This window comes from Panthera onca, chromosome E1, assembly GCF_046562875.1.
Source record: "Panthera onca isolate mPanOnc1 chromosome E1, mPanOnc1 haplotype 2, whole genome shotgun sequence".
Classification (NCBI taxonomy): domain Eukaryota; kingdom Metazoa; phylum Chordata; class Mammalia; order Carnivora; family Felidae; genus Panthera; species Panthera onca.
The window spans coordinates 35,796,940-35,823,709 of record NC_138352.1 but is presented as its reverse complement, the minus strand read 5'-3'; the positions used below and the strand labels follow the sequence as shown (position 1 = coordinate 35,823,709).

Genomic DNA, 26,770 nt, shown 5'->3' with positions numbered 1-26,770 from the left:
GTTTGCTTTGTTTGCCCCGAGTGCTCATATTAATCCCCACCCCCTAGGGAAGCAAGACGGACAGAGGGACAGGTTCGTTTCAGGAAGCTGGGAGGAAGTTTGGGTCTCAACTCCTGACAATCTTTGCTTCATGAGAAATCTTTTCTCTGCCTCCAGACAAACTTCCTTGAGGATGTCCGTGGGAGGCACTCATGCCAGCCCCTCATGCAGCGGCGGTAAATGCTCCCACCTCCAAATCAGCTCCTGAGCGCCCGTGATAGGTGTTGCCACCCCTCCCGCACACACGACCAGTACTTGGCCAAGAAATAATCACCACCTCCCCGCCTCCCCATTATTAGAAAGCAATAAAAATCTAAGCATAAGAGACCTCCATTTGCCCAGTATTATCATTCGTTCATTGAACAAATATGCGTAACTTACCACCTGGGCAGCAGGCATACAGCTGGCCGGGAGGATTCCGCCACGGGCTGGTGGCTGGTGTGTGCTCCCTGCCCTCAAGGGCTTTGCCCTCTGGTAGGAGAGAGAATTCCATGAAGAGGAAGACTATCTCTTTGGTCCATGATGTCTCAACCACATGACACAGCATGGGAGCTCCTGAGCATGGGGTTCTGTTTTGTGCCTTTGCTTAAACTGCCTCAGCCTGGAATGCCCCTACCCCCTCACCCCCTGACCCCCCCCCACCTCCTCACCCCCCCCACCCCCCCCACCCCCCCGCCAGTAAGCAAAGACCACCCACCTACGTCCCTCTTCTCTGACAGCGGGGTTCCCATCTGTAGTAGATCCCAACTGGAAGAGGAGAGAAGCCTCAACTTTAATTCAAGTTCTGAAATTTTATTTTTACCTTCAACTGCATCTTTCAATCAGTGAAATGGCACTGTTTTATGATTGAACAGTAACCGCAACTTCGGGTTTAACCTAAGACTGGCCCCTAAATTTTGAGGCCTAGGCCAGTTTTCATCCAGAGACAGGGGAAGCATGGAAACCTCCAGGGAAAAATACACATACAAGGAAATAATGAGAGAGGGAATAAAAGAATCTGCATTGTGAGAACATTCTAGAAGCCGCATTTACTCAACCTCCCGGTGACCCCTATCTGTCCAGACCTTGGACCGTGCCTTCCTGCCTAGCACAGGGCTGTGCACAAAGCAGGTGCTCGGTTAAGATGGGGGTAGGCACGGCCGGGGGGGGGGGGGGAGCTGGGGGGGATAAAACCAGACAGGGCAGGGTAGGCTTGGTACGAAGGAGGAACTGCTGGTGGCAAAGCTGCCCCAGGCATCAGCTTCCAGATGTGACCGTCCCTCCAGGAGAACCGATGTCCTTTAACAGCAGCAGCCTTGTGTTGCTCACGGAGACCTCGGAACTTCACAATACAAATGCACTCCGGTCAAGCCGCGTAAGTGCAAACAGGCATCAGCCCAAGGGCAGACAGCAGGTACCAGGCGCCCTCCCGCTGGCGCTGAGCTTGTACAGTGGGCACAGGGCGACATGCAGACCCACCTCAGAGGAGGGTCGTGACTGGGTGAACCGAAGATGGGAGAAGGAGGCCACAGGACCGGCCGCCCACCTGCGCGCACCATCCTAACTGACCACCTCTGGGATGCGCGGCCGCCGCAGGTGAGGAACGTGCAGACAACAGTGAGGGGCCGTTCCCGGTCCCAGCACTATGGAGTGACACAGCTGGGACCTAACTCTGATCTGTCTGGCTCTGGAGCTCACACTACCTGTGCCTCTGGGACAAGCCTTCATGTCCTTCTTCCTTCTGCTTGGCGGCTGCCCTGTAAACCCTTGGTTGTGTGCATTTAAGAGCCGGGGCCCTGGGTAATTTCAGGCCTACCCAAACACAGCATCCGCGCAGGGATCACAGGGGTGGAAGTCTGAGGGCAGAAGACGGGAAGGCTAGTGAGGACAAGAGGCTCTCCCAGGCAGCCCACCGTGCCCCCACTCCCAACTTTGCGCTGCCTCCCTGCCCTGCCACGTTCATCCCATCCTGTATCTTGCTTCCTCTACCTGCACTTCCTGGGTGTGTGTCGTCAGTTGACCTGCTCAGCGGGTGGAAAGCGGCCAACCCCTTGTTAGCCGACCCATCCCCTTGACAGGCCAGCCCCTGGCCAGCTGGGCACCCACTGTCTGCCACCTGGGGGAGTCGGCACAACTGGATCAAGCACCAACTAGTGAACTGAAAGCCACGGGACCACCGCCATGGAGCCAGTCAAGGGCAAGGGACACTCATCCTCTCCCAAACCCTGGCCAGACTTCACTCACACAGCTCCTGCGGGCGAAAGGCCTGGGATACAACCAACCTCATTCCTGTGATCAAGACACACCCCTGCTGACCAAGGATGGGCCCCCTGATTTCAGAGGGCTGAACCACAGGCGGAGGAGGCCGGCTCGGGTGTGGCACTGGCCTGAAACTCCTCGGCTTTCCTCACCCTGCTCTCATCACCTGTTGTCTGGCAGTGGGACCAGCGTCTGGTCATCCCCTCTGAAGAACGATCCCCTCCTGGGCAGCTTTCTATAGGCCTGACTCTAAGTCCTCGATACTTAGTATGACAGCACACGGTAGGGACAGCATGCATTTAGGGAATGAATGAACATAACATTCAAGACACCGGAGCTTTCAAAAACGGATATATTTACTTCCTTATTTGCTGCTCAGTCAAGCGCATACTGATGTATCCGAGTCACTTGAAGGCGTAAAACGAAGCAGGGTCACAAACATGCTAGCTCGTCCCTCTGCTGAGAGTCCTTGGGCGATACTCAGGTCCCAACGTGGCTTCTCTGCTCTGGCCTGGCCTCTCAGTCCTTCCTGGCCGCCTTCCCTCCCTCTGCTGCTCCCCTCTCCCTCCCAAACCTGTGGTGTTTCGTAGATTCAGACACACCTGGCCTAGCCGCCAGGTGACCTGGAAAGGGGGCTCACCCTGTCCGTGCTTCCATCTCCCCATCTGCGAAGCAAGGCTCCCTAACTGGTAACGAGCCACGGCAGGCAGCCAGCTCCCTGAGCCAGCTTCCGTGTGAAGCACCTGGCTCATGTCAGAGCTCAGGACTCCATACTGCAGCCCTGGCAGGTAGGCGTGGGCGTTCCTCCACTGGAGATGGGGAAACCAAGGCTGAACTAGGCCAAGTATGTTTCCCAAGAGCAACGTCTGTGGAACTGGGATGCGTTCCATGTGTTCCAACTGGGAACAGCCTGTCTCTCCACGGATTTCAGGCTCGCCATAACCCACAGGAGTGTTTGCTCCCCACCTCCCTCCCATCCTCCCTGCCTCCCTTCTTCCTTCCGAGACGGTGGCAAAGCAGAGCCATCGGGGCAGGTCACAGGTTCACAGGAGCCTGCACGCTTCGGTGTCTCCCGTCGCTGCCTTGCCATTCTTCCTTGTTCTGTGCAGCCTGCGTGTCACCACTTCGGGGACACTAGAAACTCCGTGAGGACAAGGACCAGGACTTCAAGGAAGGACAGGGCCAGGAGGAGTAGCCGCTTGGCAGATGGCTAGGCCCGGTGGGCCCATGAGGGTTCAGGGACAACAAGCAGGGCAGGACAAGCCCGCAAACAACTAAGGCCCATGGAGGAGTGTGCCAGAGAGATGTGTGAGCACCGTGGGAGCAGAGGAAGGGGCGGCACAGGATGGCCTCCTCAGGGGGACATTTAGTGGCGCCACCGTGCACCAGGTCCTGCAGTCGGTGCTTCAGCCTCATCGTATTTCATCCTGACAGAGGAGGAGTCTGAGCTCAAGGGCAACGCCCTTGACAAGCCGCAGAACTGAGATTCGAACCCAGACCCGACTGATTCTAAGACCCACGCCCTGTCCTCTGCATGTCTGCCATCAGAGGGGACGCCCCCTCTGAGTCTCGAAGGACAACATCCAGAAAAAATGAACCACGTTCAAAGCAAAGCGACGAAGCACATTCTCCCCAAATCTCACATTGTAACCGGCAGGAAAGGCAAACATCGAGGATGCTGGGGACACAGGACGTGGCAGAAGGAGCCATCTGAGCAAACGTCAGCTTCTGCCGCCCCGCATTCCCTGCTCTCAGCCAGCAAGGCCAATGGATGTTTCAGAACTGCCGCCGCTGATTAGTTCCAGGAGATGGTCTCTCAACTTCAGTGTCTTTAGGACAGCTTCGTTCTTCAGGCCCCAGAGTCTCAGTTTTGTTTTTTATACTGTGAGACAGAGAGATCATTAGAAGTGGGTGAGGGAGAACCCGGGAAATCCCGAGACCCATCTGGGCCTCAGCCACCTCCCGCAGGGGCTTCTCGGAGGAGGGGGCACCGCAGGCACCAGACGGTGAAATCCCTAGTCGGCACCTGGACCGCCTTTCCTCTCTAATGGAAGAAGAAGCTGGCAGCGGTGGCGGGGGGAGGGGGGGGAGGGGCGCATAAGAAAGACACTGGAACATTAGAAGTGAGCGTGTGGCAGGTCCATCCTAATATTTAAGCGGAGTCTTGTTCAAAGAAAAGAAAATCTCAGTTGGTTTAGCATGACTTCGGCTCAGGTCATGATCTCACGGTTGGTGAGCTCGAGCCCCACATCAGGCTCACTGCTGTCAGCGCAGAGCCCGCTTCAGATCCTCTGTTCCCCTCTCTTTCTGCTCCAGTTCATGCTCTCTCGCAAAAATAAATAAATATTTTTTAAAAAAAAATATCAGGCGGGGGGCACCTGGATGGCTCAGTCAGTTAAGTGCCCAACTTTGGCTCAGGTCATGATCTCGCGGTTCGAGGGTTCAAACCCCGTGTCGGGCTCTGTGCTGACAGCTCAGAGCCTGGAGCCTGCTTCAGATTCTTTACCTCCCTCTCTCTCTCTGCTTCTCCCCCACTCACTCTCTGTCTCTGTGTCTCTCTCAAAAATAAATAAACGTTAAAAAAATCTTTTTTTAATCTCAGCTAGAGAAGGACCCTCAGAAGCCATCTAGTCCAATCACTGAGTTTCCAAACAGAATCCTGGACCCTGGATCTCGAGACTGTGATTTAGAAGGAAGGGGGGGTTGTTCTAACACCAATGTGTAAGGACCAGCAAGTTAGTCTGTATTTCTGACTCCTTCCCTCCCTCTACCACAATCGACACTTGGATGTTTCCTCAATGGCCCTGCCTCAGTGTGAGCACCCCGGACACAGGGAACTCACGGTTCCCCAAGAAAGCTTTCGCGTCTGAGACATCACAAAGACCTTTCTCTTCCTTCTTCCTGCCCCACCATCGCAGCTTATTCAGCACCGTCTGCCTTTAGGGATTGAGAACACCCCACTCCTTGCAGAAAACAGATGCAACCAGCAAGGCACCTGTCATCACCTCTGGGCTTCTGGAGGAGGGGAGCGGCCGGCAGGGAGGGGTTCAACCGTGGGGCAGGGGCGACCCCTGGTGGTCACAGAGATTACAGCTATCAACGTGCAGGCTGGGCAGGTAGAGCTGGGAGCCGGGCACTTACTTTGTTCATGATCCAGTCAGCATCTTCGATGGCTCTTTTAATAATCTGCCGGATTCTCTCAGGACTGTCTTCATCTGAATGAACCCGGAAACTCTGGAAGTTGAAGCATAAAAAAAGATGACGAGGCAAAATTCACAGGACCAGCATCTTCAGAGCACCAGTCACAGGCCAGACCCGCTGCGGCCCCTTTCCACTCATATCGCTCTTACCCCTCCGTAGACCGTTATGACGATCCCACCCAGAGATGAGGAAACAGAGGCTCAGACACCCCAACTTGCCACCATGCAATGGCGCCAGCATTTAAATCCTGGTCTATTCAGCTACACAGCATGTCCTCCGGCCAGCAGAGCAATTACAAAATGGAAGACTGGCCCCCAAGTTACCCCCAATTAAGCTGGGCCCAAAGGTTATCAGGCAGCACGGGCCCAAGGGAAACTTCCATCCCTCGGTTTCCTTTGCTCCTCCCAGGAAGCCGCTTTCACCAGGCTCCACAATAGCCAGGCTTCCCCTGGCCCGTGCTGCAAGGCCAAGCAGAGGGAAGGGCAGCGGTGAGGGTGACTGGAAGATCCAGCCAGGCCCGACGCAGAGCAATGCAGGGCTGCTGTTTGCTCCCGGCCACGTGTTCACCCTTGAGACGGAACGGGAGGCTCAAGTTCATTGGTGTGGCACTCAGGGCCCTCTACAGAGAACTGGTACCCTCTCTGCCCGGTCACCCTCGACCCCACACATCCTCCGATTGGTCTTTAGGAGCATCTCAAACGCTCGCCCCTGGGAAGTCCTCCGTGGCGCCCTCAGACAGACAGCTGCGCCCTCCTCCATGTTTCCACAGCCTGTCTGTTGCTACCTCTATTTTTTCTATGCTTTCCACATGCTATTTGCATTCAGTTTAGTTCTGAACTTTTTATTTAGAAATCATTTCTAACCCACAGAAAAGCTGCAAGAATACAAATGAATTCCCTACCAGAATCACCAATTGTGAACATCTCCCCACATTTGCTTTATCATGCTCTTTTTTTATGGGTTTGTGCTCCATTTGAGGCGGGGGGGGGGGGGGAGCATTTAAAAGTTGCAGACATCGTGCCCCGAGCCCCTAAACACTTCAGTGTGTTTCAACAAGGAGATTCTCTCTTATATAACCGTGGGAGTCAAATCCAAAAAACTCAACATTGATATTATACTACTCTCTCATCAATAGCCCAAATTGCAAACTCACGAATTTCTCCGATAACGTCCTTTTGAATCATTGTGTTTTTTGTTTTGTTTTGTTTTTTTTCTGGTCCAGAATCCAATCCACTCATTACATTGAGCGGTCGTGTCTCTTTCGTCCCCTTGAAAGCACAGCTCTCCTTGTGTTTCATGACACTGACACATTGGTTGGATGAGCAGAGGCCAGTTGTGTGCGAAATGGCCCGTCCGTTATGGATCCGCCTGACGTTTTCTCCTGAGTAAAGTCAGGCTGTGCATTATTGGCAGCAATGCCCGTCAACATGATGTCGTGTCCCATATTTTATTTTAAGTATCCATTTGAGCTGCCTTATTTGAGCCCTGGTACAGAGCTGAGGCGCTGGATGACACATCTTCTGTTTTTTGAGCGAAAATCAGACAGAGGGGCTGGGCTGTGGTTTTTGGTGGCTCTTACCAGACTGCCGCCCCTCCCCCTCACTGCCACCCGAGAGACTATCCCTGCACCCTGCTCCCTGCCCCCAGCCCTGAGATGGGTCCCCTATCACGGGAACCCCCCCATCCCAAGCCCAGTACATACCGCTCCCACCTGCCTGACCGCATGTCTGTAATGCTCCTGGATGCCCTTGGTGGGCAGCTGTCGGCAACAGCGCAGCAGGTATCTGTAGAGCTGCAGTGGCCTCTGGACCAGCTCTGCCCCTGGGAGTGGGGCCATCTTCCAGACCCTCGGGCCCTGGAAGACACAGAAAGCATCGCTTCTAAGGCATCAAGCCGGTACTTGGCCCTGACCCCCCACGTTCCACGGCTCTGTGAAGCGGGTTGGATCCAACGTGGAGGCCAGGTCGCCTTCGTGCCATGCTCCACAGAGCCCAGACCCCAAGCTCGGGCTGGGCATTCCGTCCTGCAGAAGTCTCAGCCCAGAGCAGGCCCGCAGGGACCAGAAGGGAGATGCACAGCCTCATCCTGGTGCCTTCTTTCTGGAAGCCAACTTCCGCTGGTGGGGGACGAGGTGCCACGGACGGGCAGGGTAGGGGTGACAAGCAGGAAGACCCCGCACTGCAAGACTGAGAAACGAGCTGACTACAGGCAACAGAGGGGAGAACGTCCAGAGGTCTGAGCCTCGCCACTCAAAGTGTGGTCCTGGACCAGTAGCATCGACGTCACCCGGGAGCTTGCCCAGACCTGCTAGGCTCCTGCCTCGACCTCTACCACAGCATCTCACCCTGAAGGTGTCCCTGCCTTCAGCCTGTCACTCTCCAGTCTCCTCCACCCTGATGCCAGAATGTGCTCTGGAACCAGGGTCCTGGGCTCATCTCGCAGTCAGCCCCATGGAACTTCTCCCAGCTCCCCCAAATCGGCACCCTCTTGGTGCCTTTGCACCTGCCGTCACTTTCGCGTCAAGCTCCCCTCCCCTCCTCCTCCATGCGAGGAACTCGTGTCCATCCTTCTAGGTCCAGCTCAGTGTCCCTTCCTCTGGGAAGCCCTTCCTGACTGTCCCGGCCTGAGGGGCTGCAGTGCCCTGCTCTAGAGCTGTTATAGTGCTGTCCACACGGCTGAGGATTCATCTGCTGCCAAGCCTGTGCAGCCTAGCCCAGGCCCCGGGGCTTCGTGCCCTGCTTGTCGAACTGGACTGAATGGAAACTGTTATCTCCTCTGTACAGATCTCCCCTCTCCGAGAGGGAAGCTCACTATGTTCCAAACGAAGGAGCTGAAAGACCAAGATTAAGTGACTGCCCTTAGTTTCAAAGTAACATGGAAAGAAGAGAGACAACTCCCTCCCCTTCAAAAAAAAAAAAAAGAGAGAGAACCAGAATACTAAATCTATCACAGGTTCTTAAACTAAGAAAGGGAATTCATTAAGTAGCTAGTTTCAGAGGCTCCTTCATTCCACTTCCAGCATATTATCTTCCTGGCAACAATAACCACCTGTCTCCACAGCTAAGTTTGCCAATGCCCCCTGCTCCTCTGGGCTTCTGCCATGACACCGGGATGGACAGGTGCTTGTCTGCACCCACCCTTCCTCCCTTTTGCCAGCGGCCCCGATGTGTGACTGGCCATCCACCCCTCCCCAGGCCTCTGCACCCAGGCCTGGACAGGGCTCCACTCCAGGCCCGACCAATCAGAGCCCTGCATCCACATGTGGGCACATGATGGAAGCTGGCCCAGTCCGAGTGAATCTTACCACCTCTGCAGGGGTGAGTGGAAAGGCCTCCTTTTTTTCCCTCCAGACTTGCTGCGGGAAGGATTCGCTCTTGCCTCCTCTTGAAGCCACACGGCAGCAGGCTGAGCGGAAATGCCAAGTCTGAAGAATTCATTTGAACCCTAAGACCATCCACCTGAAGGCAGTCCCACCTCTAGACTTTTCAAGGATCTGAGCTGGGGCACCTGAGTCGTTCAGCGGGTTAAGCATCAGACTTCGGCTCAGGCCACGATCTCACGGTTTGGGAGTTGGAGCCCCGCATCGGGCTCCGCGCTGGCAGTGCGGAGCCTGTGTGGGATTCTCGGTCTCCCTCTCTCTCTGCCCCTCCCCACTCACTCTCTCTCTCTCTAAATAAATGAACTTAAAAAGAAAAAAAAAAAAAAAAAAACGGTCCTAGCCAACTGATCCCCTTTACCAAAGCAGCTTAGATTTATTGTTTTGTTACCTGGCACCCAGAGCCCTAACTGATGGACAGATCCCACCCTCCCAAATCCTGCTCCCCTGATGAGCTCTGATGGTTCCAGCTCTAAGGAAGAGTGAGAACGGTGCAAGGCCCCTAAGATCCTCCTGCCATGAATATCAACCCACCAGTCTGACTAGTTGCACTTAAAAGTCTCCAAAAAACAGGGGAACCCCACACAGTGGGGGCAAAGACCTTCGAGGGCCACCACGGAGGACATAACGCCAAAGTGCCCACCTGATGGGCAGACTCCACTGGCAGGCTTCCCCAAACTATATAAAGTGCTAATCAAATATTGTAAAATGCTAGTCGTGGAACAGATGGTTACCATCTGCAGTCTTCCAGATTAACATTTGGAAAGAGCACAACTTTGTTTCAGTAGTTAAAAACCCCAGCAATACTTAGAAACCAACCCAGCAAGTATGGGCGGGAGATTATTTTCAGCTCAATTATAATACTTAGTCATTCTCAGTAATAAGTAGCAGAGAATGCATGTGTGGGTCCACTCAGAAGAGTTCAACTAAAAATGTTTTAATTTAATTTAAAGCGTGGGTTGGCTATTAAGGGGCAATGAACTCCAGAGCATCGCCGCTAAAACTCTAGTCAAACCCTGGGGCCCCAAACAGCTGCTTGGCACATCCCGCTCTTTGCTCTTGACCTCGGCCTCTCCTAGGCTCCCTGCCTCTGTGACGGTACCTCGGTCTTCCCAGGCAACCAACCCAAAACCAGCACTGAGCCAACCTAGCCTCGTCTTCCTGCCTCAATCCCATGCCACGGTCTCTAAGTCTTATCCAAATCCACCTCTGAATGCCCCCTCCAATCTGCTCCCTCCTCTGTTCCCACTGCATAATCCATGCCTCAGACTGTTATCAGAGCTCCCGTGGGCAACTGCCAGAATTCCCAGCAGGCCTCCTTATCTTCCAATCTATTCACCACTTGACAGCCAGTGAATCTTCCCAAAACATGACTCTCAACATGGCATGCTCCTGCCCGAAACCCTTGATCTGATATTCACCCCTACCCTTGCCGCTCATGACAACTTTCCCAAAATGTATGGCAAATGTGAAATTATTTTCAGCAGCATGTGGACCGATACCTTTTTATTGTGATGATTTTATATTTGTTTTCATGTGTAATGACCAAAAAATACCATAATGTCATTGGTTTTGTGGCTTAAGACAGTTTAAAAAAGGAACGGGCACAAAACTGATTTTATTCGTTAATTTTTACTTTTTAGCTTTTGTTTTTTAATGTTCATTTATTTTTGAGAGAGAAATCATGCAAGCTGATTTATTTTGAGAGAGAGAAAGAGAAAGAGAGACAGAGGATCCGAAGCAGGCCCCGCACTGTCAGTGCGGAGCCCGACGTGCAACTCAAACTCGTGAACCGTGAGGTCATGACCTGAGCTGAAATCAAGAGTCAGATGTTTAACCAACTGAGCCGCCCAGACACCCCGCAACACTATTTTAAAATTATCAAGCAAGTCAGAAGGCAGTTGCAATGTGGATATGGCAAAAATCATGAAAGTGGGGGTGGCTGGGTGGCTCAGTCTATTAAGCATCCGGCTCTTGATTTCAGCTCAGGTCATGACCTCTCTATTTGGGAGACGGAACTCCAACACTGGGCTCCATGCTGTGAGCGAGAAGCCTGCTTGGGATTCCCTCTCCCTCTCTCTCTGCCCCTCTCTTTCTCTCACAACAAATAAACTTAAAAAAAAAAAAATCATGAAAGTGCTACTGAAGTTTGGAAAGCACTGGCCTATGGAACGAAATCCATACTCCTTCCCATGGCCTCCAAGGCCCCTTTTGATCTGGCCCCTGCCCACCCCTCATCACATTTCCTATCACTCACTGCAGCGTCTAGGCAAATTGAGCTCTGGGTGGCACATTCCACGACAGCCTGTGTCGTGTTCACGTGTTACAGCCTGTGCACCGTGACAGAATGCTTGGCATTTAGTAGGTGCACTGGGGTTCCCCAGAGACACAGAACCAATAGAATATAGAGAGAGAATATATACAGATATATTCATATATGTATATTATTTATAAGGAATTGGCTCACGTGATTATTGTCCCAGGCTGATGGCCATCAGCCAGGAGAATCCTCTCTCACTCAGGGGAGGGTCAGTCTATTGTTCTATTCTGGACTTCAAGTGCTCCGATGAGGCCTACCCACATTAGGGAGGGCAATCTGCTTTACTCAGTCTGGTGATTTAAACGTTAATCTCATCCAAAAACACCCTCACAAACACACCCAGAATAATGTTTGGCTAACCAACTGGGCACCCCATGGCCCGGTCAACTTGACACATAAACATAACCATGACAGTAGATGTTCCATATTCACGTGTTGAATGAATTCTCCTACTCTTGCGTACCATCTGCTCCCTGCGGGTCTCCGGATCCTTCAACACTCAGCTCTAAGGTTTGGCACCTCCCCGCGGAAGCCTTCATTGACCCAGCATCCTTGCTACCATGTTCAATGGGAGACCTGTGGGTACCTCAAACAGCCCTCATCACCCCACCTCACTCTAGTTCAGTCTTCATCATCTGCTACTTGGATAACCGGAAGGGTATTTACCAGCCCTCGGCCCCCTTTCAGCCACCCTCCACATGGCGGCCACAGTGCCTTGTCTAACGCTTAACTTAAAATCTTCCCACAGCTGGACGTGCCATGATTCTGATTATCGGTTATTCATTTTCGTAGGTACGACGACAATGTGTTGTGTGGGAGAACGTCCTCATTCTCAGCAAGTGGAAGGAAGCATCCAGACGCGTGTCATCATGTCTGCAACTTACTTTCACACGGTTCCCCAGAAGACAACACAAAACGAGAAAAGGTAGGGTGAGAAAGGAAAAGCAAATGTGGCAAAACGTTAAGATTGCGTTCAGGTGGCAGCGATAAGGGTGGACGGTGCGCTCTTGTTTCGACTTCTCTATATTTTGAAATTCTTTGAAACAAAAAGTTATTTTAGAAAAACTCTTCCACAGCTTTCCCCTTACCTAGGGGATAATGTCTTAAACTTGTTAGGCTGACACCAATTCCGGAAGCCTTCTTACCCGCCCAGGTTCATCCCCCATCACTCCTCCACCTGCCAGGCACCTTGACACACCCCCGTAGTTCCTTTAGTGCTGACAACAAATAATAATAAGAAGCACATACAGTTATTCCTACGACAGCCTTACTGAACATGCATCACGTGATAGAGACTATTCTAAACCATGCACGCGAATTCACTTAATTTTCACAACAATCCTACAAGAAGGGACCATTATGCTCTCCTTTTACAGATACAGAAACAGAGGCAAAAAGAAGGTTAAGAAATTTGTCCAAGGTCACACACAGCTATGAGTGCAGAAGCCAGGACTTCCACCCGGGGAGGTCTGGCTCCAGGGTCCACGTGGGTGTTACTCTTCCTAAGCTCAGCTTCCCTCCCTTCCCCCCCACCTGCCCCACCAATTTCCTTTTAGGGGATGACTTCCTCCCATTGAGTCTGGTCTGCTGAGACTGTTGTCCATGGCTACATCTCTCCTGGCCACAAGGAGAGCATTAGACCCAGGCGAGGCCAACTGAGTGCTCCCCACCTCTGGAGATGGGTTCTTGAACAGGGTTAGACAGAGCCTGAAAATGAGTTCATGCATCCCAGCAATGGTGTGCCCTGATCAGCCGCTTCCTGTTCTGAACTGTCCTTGTGGCTCCTGCCTCCTGGCCTTCCAGGAACGTCGAGATGCCTGCCCAGTTCTCCAGCCTTCTCCCTTGATTGTGTGAGTCCCTAACACTCTTCCAGGAAATTTCTTTTGGGTTAGGTCTTCCAATCCCCTCTCACGCCCACACAGACTCTCTGCTCCCTTATCTGTTTGCCCACAGCCTGTTGTGGCGGCTCAGGTCACCAGGTATCGCCCGGGGCTCCGAGTGTTTGTCTCCCCACCCTCCCCAACCAGATCAAACTCGCCCGGCACAAACTCTTGTGCCGGCACGGTACCAAGCACACCCCCCCACCAATGCTTGCTGGCTGAGCAACCTCGGCATCTCCAGGCCCCCGGTACTCCTACCCATCACCTCCAGCAGCAACACTCCCCCCCCCTTCCCCACCCATCTGTGCCAAGCCTTTCCGGTCCCCTCAGCTTCCCTCCAACTCACTTGCAGGCAGCTTCTGCCTCCTGCCTCATTCAGTCTGGAGAGGCCACCAGGTAAGAATATCCTCAAATCCTTTCCCCCAAGAAATTCATCCTTGCCTGAGAGCTGACCAATGTGCTAAGCGTGGTGCTAGACATTTTTACAACAACCCTCTGAGAAAAAACATTATCATCCCATTGTGCAGATGTGGAAACTGAGGCTGATCGTGAATATACACCTAGGAAATGGTGGGGCCGAGATGTGGACTCTGCCCCTAACTCCAGTGCTCCAACCTCCCTGAAGAGGTTCTGTTTTGTTGTTAATGTTTATTTTCTGAGAGAGAAATTCAGAGCATGAGCAGGGGAGGGGCAGAGTGAGAGGGAAACACAGAATCCAAAGCAGGCCCCAGGCTCGGAGCTGTCAGCATAGAGCCCGACGTGGGGCTCGAACCCACAACCATGAGATCATAACCTGAGCTGAAGCCAGATGCTTAACCAACTGAGCCACGCGGGTACCCTAACCTCCCTGAGTTCTTAAAGGAAAGGGGCCCTTCCTTTCCCTTGGCTCTTCTAGGCTCTTGGAGCCTCCCTCCTGGATTAACCCAACACCCTTCTGACATGTCTCTTCTTCATTCCCTCCCTATACTCAGCCAGAACGGAGCAACTAACAACAAAAATCTCATCTATGAGTGTCTTGCTTAATATCCTCTAATGGCACCCACAGAACAAAGTCTAAGCTCATCAGTATGCGTGTGTAGGGTGGTGGTGTTGGGGGGGGGGGGGTTGTTCAAGGCTTTCCCCAGTCAACTGCCAATCTCTATCCCATCTGCAACCAAATTTCCCATGCCCTCTACTCTCTTCCTGGAGGGGCTTTGTTACAGAGTGCCTGGCACGCAGTGGTCACGCAACAGAAGGGTGTCAGGTCGAATCCTTCCTCCCCCGCGACAACCTTCAGTCAACTTTCCCGCACCCTGAAGACTGAGGTGGAACAGTGAAAACACGGGCCCCAGATCATGGCAAGACTGACATGAGGATTAAGTAAGACAGCACACATGCTGTCACTAAACAGGAGGCCCTCTTCCCCGGCCCTTCTCCGCCCCTGGGAAAGCAGAAGGGAAAACAATATGTTATGATGCCGTTCGAGGCTTCTACCCAAGATAAAAATGGCCTGCTGAAGGAAGCTGGTCGTGCAAACTGAGACTGGCAGAGGCTTATGGATTTCATTGATTTTAGTTACCTCTGCCGACATCAGAGAGAGAGAGAGAGAGAAAAAAAAAAAAAAACATCTTTTTTCTCTTTGAAATCAAACTGAAGAGCAGGTGAAATGTATTTAGCTTTTTCCCAAATCAGAACCGAGTTCTGGTTATTCATCCTGTAGCCTTCAATGAATTAAGGGTTATAAAAATACCTAAGGTGGCATGGCTTGACTGATGGGAGGTGCTCGGTAAAAGGTGTTAACTGAACGAGCAGAAAAATCATCCAAAGTAGGGAGTCTTTCAAAACCAGAGCTCTGAAGGCAACCTTTTCCCATCCAGGGTAAAAAAAAATCTCTTCTCCACATCCCTGGCAGGGAGTCATCCAGCTTTTCTCCCTTACGCTCCCTCGTGGCAAGGAGCTCATGACCTCCCAAGTCCAAGCTCCCCATTTCCATTCTGCCAGAGTTGTCACGAAGTCCCTTCGGGTCTGAGCTAAAATCTGCTCTGTAAACTTCTAGTCATTGGTCTGAGCTCTGCCCTTTGGGGCTCAAGTCTCCCTAACTGGCCCCCAAGTCCAGTCTGTCACTGTTCAGCCAATTACCCCAGCCCTGTAGCCATTCTTTTCCAAGATACCCACCCTGAAGGTTCTAGCCTCTCCCAATGCTTCCCCTTCCCACTCAGCCTCCTCTGGACACACACACACCCTCATTACTGATCTCGCTCTTAGATATACTGTCCAGTGGAAAAGCTGCGGTTTCCCTGTGTTCTGGCCAGCTCTGTTCTGACCACCTGGGGCTCAGGTGGCAATGTCACCTCCTTTACTTGGGAGTTCAAGGCATGCTGCTGACTGCATTCTCTGCTCAGGCCCCCATGTGCCCCTGGCATTCAGCTCAGAGGAACCTTTTTTCCATGAACTGTTTTTAAATTCCCACCTTGTATTCTATTAGTTCAGTCCAGAGTCGTCATCTGTCACAATCGCTGGGGTACGTGATCCTGTCTGTTATCCAACTCAACTCAATTCGGCACAATAAAGGCACAGAAACAATCACGTACCAGGCACAAACGGGGGACACAGAGAGAGACTTTAGCCCCAGTGAGCTGTGTCAGTCACCCATACAGTGTCATTCAGAGCATCTAGCATGTGTGTGGCTCTGGACTCGGGCCTGGGACCAGAGATGAACAGCCTGACATGTTACCTAGTTGTCCTACCTCAAGCTCTCTGCACAGCTGATGACACGTCTTACTACCTACCGTTCAGGGAGTGATCGATATGTGCGAGGTAGGTGTTGGGAGCTTTACATGTGTGATCTTATGGGGTACATATCATTAGCCCCATTTTATAGATGATGAAACTGGGGCTCTGAGAGGTTAAGCAACTTGCCAGAGACCACATAGCTATTAATTAGATGGTAAGGTCAGGAATCAAACCTACGTCTGTTTGATTCCAAAGCCCATGCCCCTACGTGCTTCTAACACCAGCTATGTCCATATCTGAGCCATCCACAAAACGCTGCCCGGGTCAGGGCTAAGGACCCCACAGAGAACCCTCCTGGGGCTCATTCAGGACTAGGTCTGCATTCATGAAAGCACTTGACCGTGCTATTACTCACTACTTATTTTTTCAACCTTCTTCATGTAACTTTGCTCTGTGCTTTTCTGAAACCCAAGGACACCATCTATAGCTTCCTGCGGCACAAAGATGAAAAAAAAAAAAAGTCACAAGGCTGATGTCAATTACACAGACAAAGAAAAGGGGCAACTAAGGAAATGCTAAAAAAGCTCTTAGGAAACCCAAAGGAGACTATAACAGAATAAAGGAAAAGAGTGAAAAATAAAGCCACAAAGGGAATTTCCTGGGAGCCAAGTGGTACCATGGGTACAGAGGCTGAGAAACAGGCCTATGGCCTCATTTAACCCCACTGTCGGTTTCGCTACCCTGTGCCCTGACAAAGGGCACCTAAAAATAAGTGGGGGAAAGTCATATATTTAAAAAAAGAAAAGAATGGAACTACAGAAAATGACCAGAAATTATGCCCTATTGGGCACTGATACAAGGCTAAATTAAGCCTGCACAGGCCATTGTTTAAATATGCAATTATTTCTCTGGATGGGGAAAGTCGCAATTACAGAAGCAGAGTGGTTCTGCTCCCCCACCACAGGGGCTTTGCCTTGCACACACGCATTCTCTGGAGCTAGAAACGGGGCAGCAGTCCTTGCTCCTCTGGTCCCTTTCCGACGTGGACGTGGTCGAGGCTCTCAAGACCCACCCTCTGTTCCCCTCACCCTCCTGGTCCTCAGTGCCTCCCCCACTCCTTCAAGGTCCTGCACCTGGGCAGTACCTTGGCTCTCAGCTTTGGAACAATGCCTTGCTCAGACTATTCAAATCTCTCTCTCCAGTCCAACTGAAGGATACTTCCTAAACACACACACACACACACCATGTCGTTCCCTTGCTCCGAAACCTCTGCAGAGTGTTCTTTACCCACGACCTTCCGACATCTGGTTCCAACTTCTCTCATCAAGCTCATCTCCTGCTGTCCTTCCCACACTCCCTGCGTTCTAGCCACACGCTGAACTGCGGGGCGAAGTTCACGGGCTTTGGGATCAGGCAGTCTGCGTGCAAATCCCACTTGCCAGTTGTGGGACCTGGGCAAGTTTCTCAGCTTCCACCCTGGAGGCAGTGGCACATCTGCCGATGGGGCAACTGGCAGTATTTCCTACACGGAATCGTTGTAAGGATTAAATAACTCCTAAACCACCCGGCACAGTGCCCGGCACATACAACGCGCTTAGTAACTATTGGTAATAGCATCTCTGAAATGTGCTGTGCTCGTCAACACCTCTCTTCCCCCTTCACCTGCCTCAAGAATTCCTCTTTACCCTTACAGATTCAGCTCTCATGTCACCCCTCAAGGCTCACACCCCATGCTGCCCATACTCCTCTAATAAGGTCTCACACTTATCTCGGTGTGATGGAAGAGAGGGTTTTGATGACAAACAACCCTGATTTAGGAGCCTACCTCTGTCATTCACGAGCTGCGTGATCCTGCACAACTTGTTTGACTTCTCTATATTCTGCGGCCTCCTCTGTAAACTGAAGAACAAGATGTGTACCTCATGGGGAGGAGGGGGTTGTAAAGGTCATGTGAGCTGACGTCAGTGCCCAGCACGGTAGTGCCACATATTCTCAGGTGCTTGAACATCATACCCTTTCCTACTCTAGCTGCCTATTTGTTCCTTGCTGACTGTAAGCTCCTGGAGGACACAGACTGTATTACAGGAGTCATCCCTCCACGGTTAACGGTGCCCACGACATAACAGAAGCTCAAAACATGGGTGTTGATTGATCTCCGTTTACCAGGGAGGAAACTAAAGCCAGGACAGGGGCTGTCCTGAAATCACAGAGCCAGCAGGTGGCAGAGCCAGGTCTCAAACTCAGGCCCTGAATCCCTGGCTCTGGATCCTCAGCTCATTCTCCCACACCTGCTGTCTCAAAGGCCAGCGAACCACCCTGAACATCCTATTTTTTGAGCTCAACCCCCCTGAGCCTTTAGCAGTTGAAAGTGAACCGGCTGAGCTATCCTGGCCAAAGCAAACCGGAAAAATCAGACAAAAGGCAAACATGCCGGTGTCGGAGCAGAGCAAGCAGCAACCTGCAGTGAGTCATTGTGATGTTAGGCTGCCCTGTGGCCGTGGCCTCCCCCACGCAGGCCACAACGCATCACCGTGGTTTGAGGGCGAGAGAAGGAAGCGATTATCCATCTGCCAGGTCAGGGCACTCCATACGGGCTACTGAATCTACAACTCGGTTGCTCCCATTTTACAGAGGAGGAACACTGAGGCTCAGGCTCACACAGAACTAGGTGAGAGCACAGCTGGGCTTCGTACCCAGGTCTCCACCCTCCTAACAAGCTCCTACCCACATACAGGGCTCATCTCGGAGGATGGCTGAGCCGAAGGCTCTGGATTTATCCTTCTCCTCTCATGCTCTCCCTCCCTCCGGCCTTCCCTTACCCAACCACTCCCAGCATTTATGTTGCTCCCCCGCAAATGAATCCAGGTCTCACTTAAGACTTCCCTGACCACTGTGCAGTCCCGGCTATCCTTCTTCACGGCACTCTTTACCACCTGACATATATTTCATTGTATCCCCCCACTGGAATGTAAACTCCAGAAAGCAGGGCGTCCATTTATTTTGTTCATGACCGTGTCCCTAGTATAGTAAAGTGCCTGATACATAGTAAGCATGCGTGGGCAAGTACTGAAATAGTCACGGAGCACCAGCAAGGTGCTAGGTACCTGTTCCAGAAACAAACAGAAGACCCTGAACCCATGGAACTTACACATTAACGTCAAATGAAAACTAATTCTTCAATTATAACTAATTACTACAAGGTGGAATTCAGGTCCCTGAAAGATGGACTCATGGGATCTCTCACCCAGTCAAGGGTCAAAGGTTTCTTGAGACAAGGACATTAAATCTGAGGTCTCAAGGAGGAGTAGGAGTTGGCGATGGGGTGGTGAAGGCAGACAGCAGTTTGAATGAAGGTCTGAGGGAGAAAGGCACTGCCAGGCCCAAAGGAGCCCAGGGACTGAGGCAAGGGGGAGAGCAGGAACAAACAGAATGCTGTCCAGGAAGGCTGGGTCAGATCCAGAAAGGCCTAGTAGGAGGGGAGGAGTTAAGATTAATTCTAAGGTTGGGGTGACTGGGTGGCTCAGTCAGTTGAGCCTCCAACTTCGGCTCACGTCATGATCTCACGGTCTGTGAGTTCAAGCCCCGCATCGGGCTCTGTGCTGACAGCTCGGAGCCTGGAGCCTGCTTCAGATTCTCTGTCTCCCTCTCTCTCTGGCCCTCCCCTGTTCATGCTCTGTCTCTCTCTGTCTCAAAAATAAATAAACATTAAAAAAAAAATTTTAAGATTAATTCTATCAACTGATGAATGGATAAATAAAATATTCATACAACGGAATATTATTTTGTAGTAAAAAAAGAAATGAACTGATACAAGCTACAATATGGGCAAACCTAGAAAACATCACTCTGTGAAAGAAGCCAACCACCAAAGACCAAATATACGAGCCCACTTACACAAAGTGTGCAGAACGTGCAAATCCACAGAGACGGTTAGTCGATGAGGGGTTGCCTAGGGCTGGGGGAAATGGGAGATTGAAAGTGACAGCTAAAGGAGAGGTTTCTTTTGGGGACAATGAATATGTTCTGAAATTGATTATGGCATGGATGCACAGCTCTTGAATATGCTAAAAGACATTCAATTGTGCACTTTAAACGAGTTGTATGCTATGTAAAAACAAAACAAAAACAAAAATAGTCCTGAGGACCAAGGGGTTTTGGCCTCCGCGTGACTTGATGTGTTATGCAGAAGCATCCATCAAAACCTGAAGGTTATTGCAGGCAAGCAAAGCTCCCGGGGAGCTTGATGGGGGCAGACGGACTGCGAAGCCCTCCCCCCCTCGCCCCCCTCTTTGAAAAATGGGCGCCTGGCTGGCTCTGTCAGTGGACCATGCCACTCCTGATCTCGGGGCTGTCAGTTCGACCCCCACGTTGGGTGTAGAGATTAGAAATAAAACCTTTACGAAAAATAGCCCAGCCGAGGCTGAGCGCGGACGTGTGTGCCAGAGGGTGAGCGTTTCGCACAAGCGCCCGGAGTCCCCTGGGCTCCCTGTGGCCCCACGACCCTCCCCGAGTCCTGGGGCCTTCTCCCCTCCTCCGAGCCGCCCGCCAGGCCTGCGACGGGCCCGGCGCCTCCGCGAGCCGCGCGCCAGGACACCCGGCCCTCCGCGGCCACGACCGACGACGCGGAGCGAAAGGGGACCGCGCAGGTCCCCGCGGGTCGGCCACAGGCCGCGCAAAGCCGAGGACGCCCGAGGCCTCCCATCCCCAGCCCGCCCCGCCGCGCCGGGCGGCTCCGGCCCGCGCGCGCGCGCGCCCGCCCGCCCGCGTCTCGTCTCCCGCCCTCCGCCGGCGCCGCTCGGCTCACCCGCCTCCACTGGGCAACGTCAACCCCGGACGCGGCGGACGCGGCGGCCCCAAGTGCGCCTGCGCCCCGAGCCCGGCGCGGCCCCGCCCCCGCCCGTCGGCTGTTCGCGGAGCGCCCTCTGCCGGCCGGCAGGAGGGGCTGGGGTCTGTTCGTGAGGAAACCCTACAGGCAAGACCCGCTGGGTGCCCCTTCCCTGATCCGACCCCGCCCAGTGGAAAAAAAAAAAGCTGCCTCGCTAACAGCCTTGAACACCCACTCTTCCTTCTGGCTGTTGCTGCCTCGGATATAAGCCCCGAAGGCAGGCTCTCCCCCATATTCCTGAACATGGATCACTGCTAAAACATTAGGGGTGTTCAAGATTTGCGAGGAGGTTTGCTGGAGGACTTTCCCTAAACCCCTCGTGTTGATGACGGGCATTGTATTTGTAAGGGAATCTGCGTTTTGAGTCATTTCATCAAATTACAGTCCCATAACACCTGTCAAAAGAATAAATATGACAGTAATAGGCATGCTTCCTTTCAGACCCATCTGTAATTATAATTGAGGAAAAGAATACAGAATTTAAACTCAGCTACTGCCGGTATCATTCTTTGAAAATGAAATAATGCTGTTTTATTAAATAGGCTCTCCCTGCTCGCTAATGTTTAAAGCTAAAGTGCTTCTCTGAATTGATTTAAATACAAGTGTTATATCCTGAAAGAAAGAAAGATGAGTCTTTATCTTAAGACAAACCCCCTGTTCAATGATGCTGCTGATCTCTAAGCTGTCTGAAAGAGAGTTGGGTTGTTAGCGGATGATATTGCTTCTGTACACGTCTCCCTTCTCTAGGGCTTTTTAAACCCATTTGTAATGAAAAGGCTGATTTCCTTACACAGACTGACTCCGTGTGTAGCTGATTTAACAGGACAACTTTTTTTTCTTCTTCTTCTTCTTCTTTCTTCTTTTTTGAGAGGAAAATATTGCTCCCGGGTGGCATCTGAGAATCTGTTTTTCTCCTTTTAGAAGAAGAGAAGCAGGGGATATTTCTTCACAGGAGTAGTGGGTTTTTTTTTTGTTTTTTGGGTTTTTTTGGTTTGGTTTTTGACGTTAGGCTTTTTCTCTCTTGTTTTTTGCTAACTCCCTTTCGAGTGTTTCCTCTCTCCCGTTTGTTTTTCCTCTTCACCTAATACACTGGCCTTCACCTAACACACAAATCGTGTGGGTGTTCCTCCCCTGAAATATTCAGACAATTGCCTCCATCCTTCCATTCATTTTCAATATTTAGCCTTGGACCCAATATAGCTGAAAGATGATTGTACACCCTCATAAATCCGCCCTCAGAGTTACGCAGAGTCAGGGGCGCATCATAAGTGAAGACCCAATCAATAAATCATTAGGCTTTTAAAGCCCTTATTAGGAACAATCTGCTGTATCACCATCCATTCCTGTTTTCAGCCTCAGTATCACTTAATATTTTGAAGAAATTTCACAGTCCGTTCTTTGGCCCCATCTCTCTTTTGTTCCTAGATCGCTGTGTTCCTGCAGCTGAAACATTGTTCTAATACCTAGATCTCATAAAATATTTAAGATACAAGCTGTTCACTTTACCTCCGAAAGACACCACCTTCAGAATCACGATTTTACAGTTCACAAAAATGCCTTATAAACATCCAAACGACAAGAAAAAAAAAAAACATAATCCGAAGTAAGATAGGCTTGGACAATGATTTCCGATTTTTTTCCCCAATGTTTGTCCAAGTCATAATGGAAAACCTCGTTTTTAAAAAAAAATAATTGGATTATAATACTTCAGACTTGACAGCAACGTTAGATTCTTCACAGAGTCAGTAGTAAAATAACTAAAGTCCAAACTCACTAAAATGACACCAGGCCCATAATCTAATGAAATCCCAACTATTCTTACTATGTCGCTTTCCTTTACGTTGACATGTTAGCAGATGAACACCCTCACGTCAGACAGTGCAGGATATTTTACAGATAAATGGAATTGAAAGACTTCCTTGAGAAATTTGTCACCCAAGTGTTGGCTGTCCAGGGGACATGTTCTCACAGGGGAGTTTATCGACTTTCCCAAGAAATACATCCCCACATTCTCTTGATTCCTGACATTATGTCATTTAACCTGACAACTACAGGTTTGTAACCAATATTTGTAGGAAAAGATACAAGTCCTGATGCTTCTCCCAGTTTGAACCTGTTTTTAGATTTCAAAGAGAAATGATACATTTGCATCGTCTGGTTAAATCAGGTTATTGTCTCAAAGGTTGACCATGTAAATAATTCAAATTAATTCATCACTGTACAATAGATTTAATAAGCATAATAAACACTTTGAAGAAAACACTTAGGACCCTCGGTCTGCCCTTGCTCTCACTCCCATTATCTCAGATTTCCCTGTGAACGGAATGAGTGGTACCGTGTTGTTCCCTTCTATTCAAAATATGCAAAGTTGCTATTTACCAGTTTGCAATTTGCATGTCTCAAATCCTGCCAGAGCACAGGGTGAGGGGCATGGGGTGACTGGTGAATGTGCCAAAACGGGACCCCAGGGTGAAAACGGAAAGCCCAATGAATACATCTTCTCCACCCCAGGCTGGTGTAAAACATAACCCCCACCAACTACTGAAGGTTTGTTTTTAAGACAATAAAAATATTGGGTATAAAAGGTTATGTGAAATCTCAGACACCTCGTGTCTTTTTTCTTTAGTTGCTGGGTTAAAGAAGAGGATGAGCCAGGATTTCAAGATTGTTTTTATAAAAAGGAACACAAGAGAGAAAAGAGAACAATTGTGACTATTTACAACATACACTAGGAGAGTAATTTACAGCCTAGGCTTTCGCCTTCCTGGACCTCTATCCATCTTGTATTACTTTCTGCCGCTCCCTAAATCTAAACTTGCTGACTGCTACATATCATTCAATATCTCTTGGTGTGTTCTGGGGTAATATATTTACAGTGGCCACACGTGAGACCACATTGATGATCAGATGTTTGTCATCTCTGAATATGAATCTGCATGTGAATAAGAGGGCCACAGATAAGAGTTAAGGCCACATTTAATAGAAATAGAGACTGGGCACGGGGGAGGGGGAAATGCCTGGGTGGTTCAGTCGTTTAAGCATCCGACTTTGGCTCAGGTCATGATCTCGCGGTTCATGGGTTTGAAACCCCCCCATCGGGCTCTGTGCTGACAGCTCTACCCCAGCTTCGGATTCTGTGTCTCCCTCTCTCTCTCTTCCCCTCCCCTGCTTGCACTCTGTCTCTTTTTCTCAAAAATAAATAAACATTAAAAAAAAGAGAGGAAGAAGAAATGGAGAGTGGAAGATATAATGAACTTTATTGAATAGGATTATTTGGGAAGAGGAGGGACGGAGAGGTGTAGAGGAAAAGGTAGGCGAGAAAAGAAGAGAGAAACACAGGACAGTGGAGAATGAGAAAAGGTAGAAGGGAGTCATTGGATCGATGCTGTTCTGAAGAGAAAGGCTTGATAAAGTTAAGCGGGGCACCGTTAATTAAGAAAAACCGTTACTCATTTTGGCCAGGAAATAGGGTGTTCTGGTCAATCAAATATGTGGTTAATAGTTACCTTCCACTTCAACCAATGTTTATTGAGACTCCACCATGTGCAAAATTCTGTGCCAAGCTCTGGGTCCCCGTAGAGGCCTCTGGACCTCCTCTCTCCCACTGCCCCTCTTCTTCCCTTCTCTGTTTCTTACTGGGGGCAGATCTGATCTTGTCACTGGCTGCCTCGGACCTCTCAACGGCCTCTCTATATTCTCTGCATAGATGTGCCAACCTCCTTATCATGTTCTACAGGACCCTGCAGGGTCTGGCCTCTTAGGCTTCGCTTCATGGCCCCGGTCCCCTGCTGCAGCCACGATGGCCTTTTTTTTTTTTTTTAAGTTTATTTTTTTATTTTGAGAGAGAGCAAGGGTGGGAGGGGCAGAGAGAGCAAGAGAGAAAATCCCAAGCAGGCTCCTCGCTGTCAGCGCAGAGCCTGAGGCGGGGCTCAGTCTCACAAACCGTGAGATTATGACCTGAGCCAAAACCAAGAATCAGACGCTTATTCAACTGAGCCACCCAGGCGCCCCCACAGTGACCTTTCTGACCCTCAAATGCGCCATGTTCCTTTCTGCTTCTTTTTTAGATCCCAACTCACAGGTGTCATTCTCAACCTTCATGATGCCCCTACTCCCATTTGGCACTGGGACAGACAACACTTCCCCCCCTAAAGAGTAGCCTGTACCCTGCTCCATGGGATTCGTTACAGCTTATAATGGCATATATCTTACTTTGGATTCCCCCAGAAGAAGACTTGGAAGCCAGGGTTTGGGAGCAAGTAATTTATTTGGAAGGTGATCCTAGAAAACATCCAGAAAGGGAAGTGAGACAGGGAAGGGAAGGCAGCCCATACATAGAAAGAAGCTTGCCCAGCAAGTTATCACCATGGGCAACTGAACTTCCCCTTGCTGGGGAGCCAATGTGGAACCTCGCTTCAGTTACTCCACCAAAGGGCATGGGACCCAGGGTATTTCTCCTCCAGTTCCTGTTAGTTACCTCCTTCCCCATCCCGCACCCACGTAGATTGGTGCTGAGAAAATGACACAGAGTTGACGGGTTTTACTTTACATTTATGATCTCAGCGCAAAGGCATACCGGATGCTGCCGGTCTCTCGGAACTCCCACAGCCCACCTCCACCCTCGCTCTCAGCTGATGACCTCACTGAAAAGTTAGACACCGTCAGTCGAGAGCTACCTCTCCTTCTCTCCCCTTCTCCCTCTCTCCTGGGGAGTTTCCTTCTGCCTTTGAAAAACCAGTCCCGGGGTGCCTGGGTGGCTCAGTCAGTTAAGCGTCCAACTTTGGCTCGGGTCATGATCTCATGGTCCATGAGTTCGAGCCCTGCATCAGTCTGTCTGCTGTCAGAACAGAGTCTGCTTCGGATCCTTTGTTTCCCTCTCTTTCTGCCTCTCCCCCACTGACTCTCTGTCTTTCAAAAATAAAATAAACATTAATTAAAAAAAAAAAAAAAAAGGAAGAAAAACCAGTCCCTCTGCTGGTTCTCTGGATTCTGTCCCCTCTGCCTTCCTAAAATCTTTGTTTCTACAGTTATCCCCTCTCTCCTGCTCCATTAATGTCCTTTGCTTCACCTGTTCATTCCAAGCGACACCCAATGTGGTCTAAGGGCTTTGCCACTCCAGATGTGATTCATGGACCAGGAGCACTGGCCTCACTTGGGAGCTTGTTTAGGAAATGCAGAATCTTCCACCCCAGAGCTGCAGAATCAGAATCTGCATTTTAACGAGATCCCCAATATTTGGTTTGGAGGTGTATGACAATATGAAAAGCACTGGGCTATTTCTCTGCTCTCCATGATAGCCAAACTTTTATCCATCCATTCAACAAATGTGTATAGAACATCTATGAGGTACCAAGCAGACTTTTAGGTTCTGGAGACACACACAACAACAACAACAACAACAACAAAACAAAAAAACAAAAACAAAAACAAAACCCCACATTACCATCATATATGTGTGTTGTCTTAGGGGCAGAGAACAACAAAGAAAGAAAGAAGATAGGATCAGATCGTAAATGCTTTGTAGAAAAATAAAATATGGGCACATGATAGTCACCGGATGGCTACTTTAGCTGACTCCAAAGAGGTGGCACTTAAACTGAGGTCAAAATGACGAGAAGTCATCATTAGAGTTGTCTACACAGGCTGTCTCACCTCCTCAGTCACTCACCCATTCATGCATCCTTCAGGATGTTCCATTGGTCTCCACCTTCATGCCACTGATACTGCTCTTCACAAGGCTTTCAATGGCTTCCATATTGTCATAAGCAACGGCCCTCTCCCTGTCCCTAACTTCCCAGCAGCCTTTGGGTCAGCTGACCACACCTTCTAGAAGCATTGTAAAATTGAGTCACCCAAGTAACCTTTTCCTTACCATATATTGTTCAATGTAGCTATTGTTCAGGGGGAAAAAATGAAATCCTTTTATGGGTGAGAGAAGAGAGGGCAGAGAACAGAAGGAGAAGGAGATAAATGAGACCCCTTTTATTCCAGCATAAACATGTAATTCTAAATCAGGGGGGAAAAAACATTTTATTTTCTGTTTTTAAGACCCCTTTGTTATATCAGGTGTATGTGGAAATGAGATAGACCACTGCTTTGATCCAGCTCACAAAGGAAAA

The 26,770-nt window shown here is 50.4% G+C and overlaps 1 protein-coding gene across 2 annotated transcripts; it reads right to left on the bottom strand.

Annotated features, from left to right (window-relative positions):
* Positions 1-2,613: 2,613 nt before the first annotated feature.
* On the bottom strand, positions 2,614-20,642 carry LYRM9 (LYR motif containing 9). Of its 2 annotated transcripts, none has more exons than XM_060646752.3 (4): positions 20,571-20,642; positions 7,190-7,333; positions 5,419-5,511; positions 2,614-4,159 (listed from the first exon to the last, which is right to left on the bottom strand). In XM_060646752.3, exons 2-4 carry the CDS (start codon positions 7,313-7,315, stop codon positions 4,142-4,144), a joined length of 237 nt encoding a protein of 78 aa, XP_060502735.1. In that variant the 5' UTR covers positions 7,316-7,333; positions 20,571-20,642; the 3' UTR covers positions 2,614-4,141. The 2 variants fall into 2 exon arrangements, with proteins under 2 accessions (XP_060502735.1, XP_060502734.1); XM_060646751.3 differs by lacking the exon at positions 20,571-20,642 and adding an exon at positions 19,661-20,024.
* Positions 20,643-26,770: the final 6,128 nt, after the last annotated feature.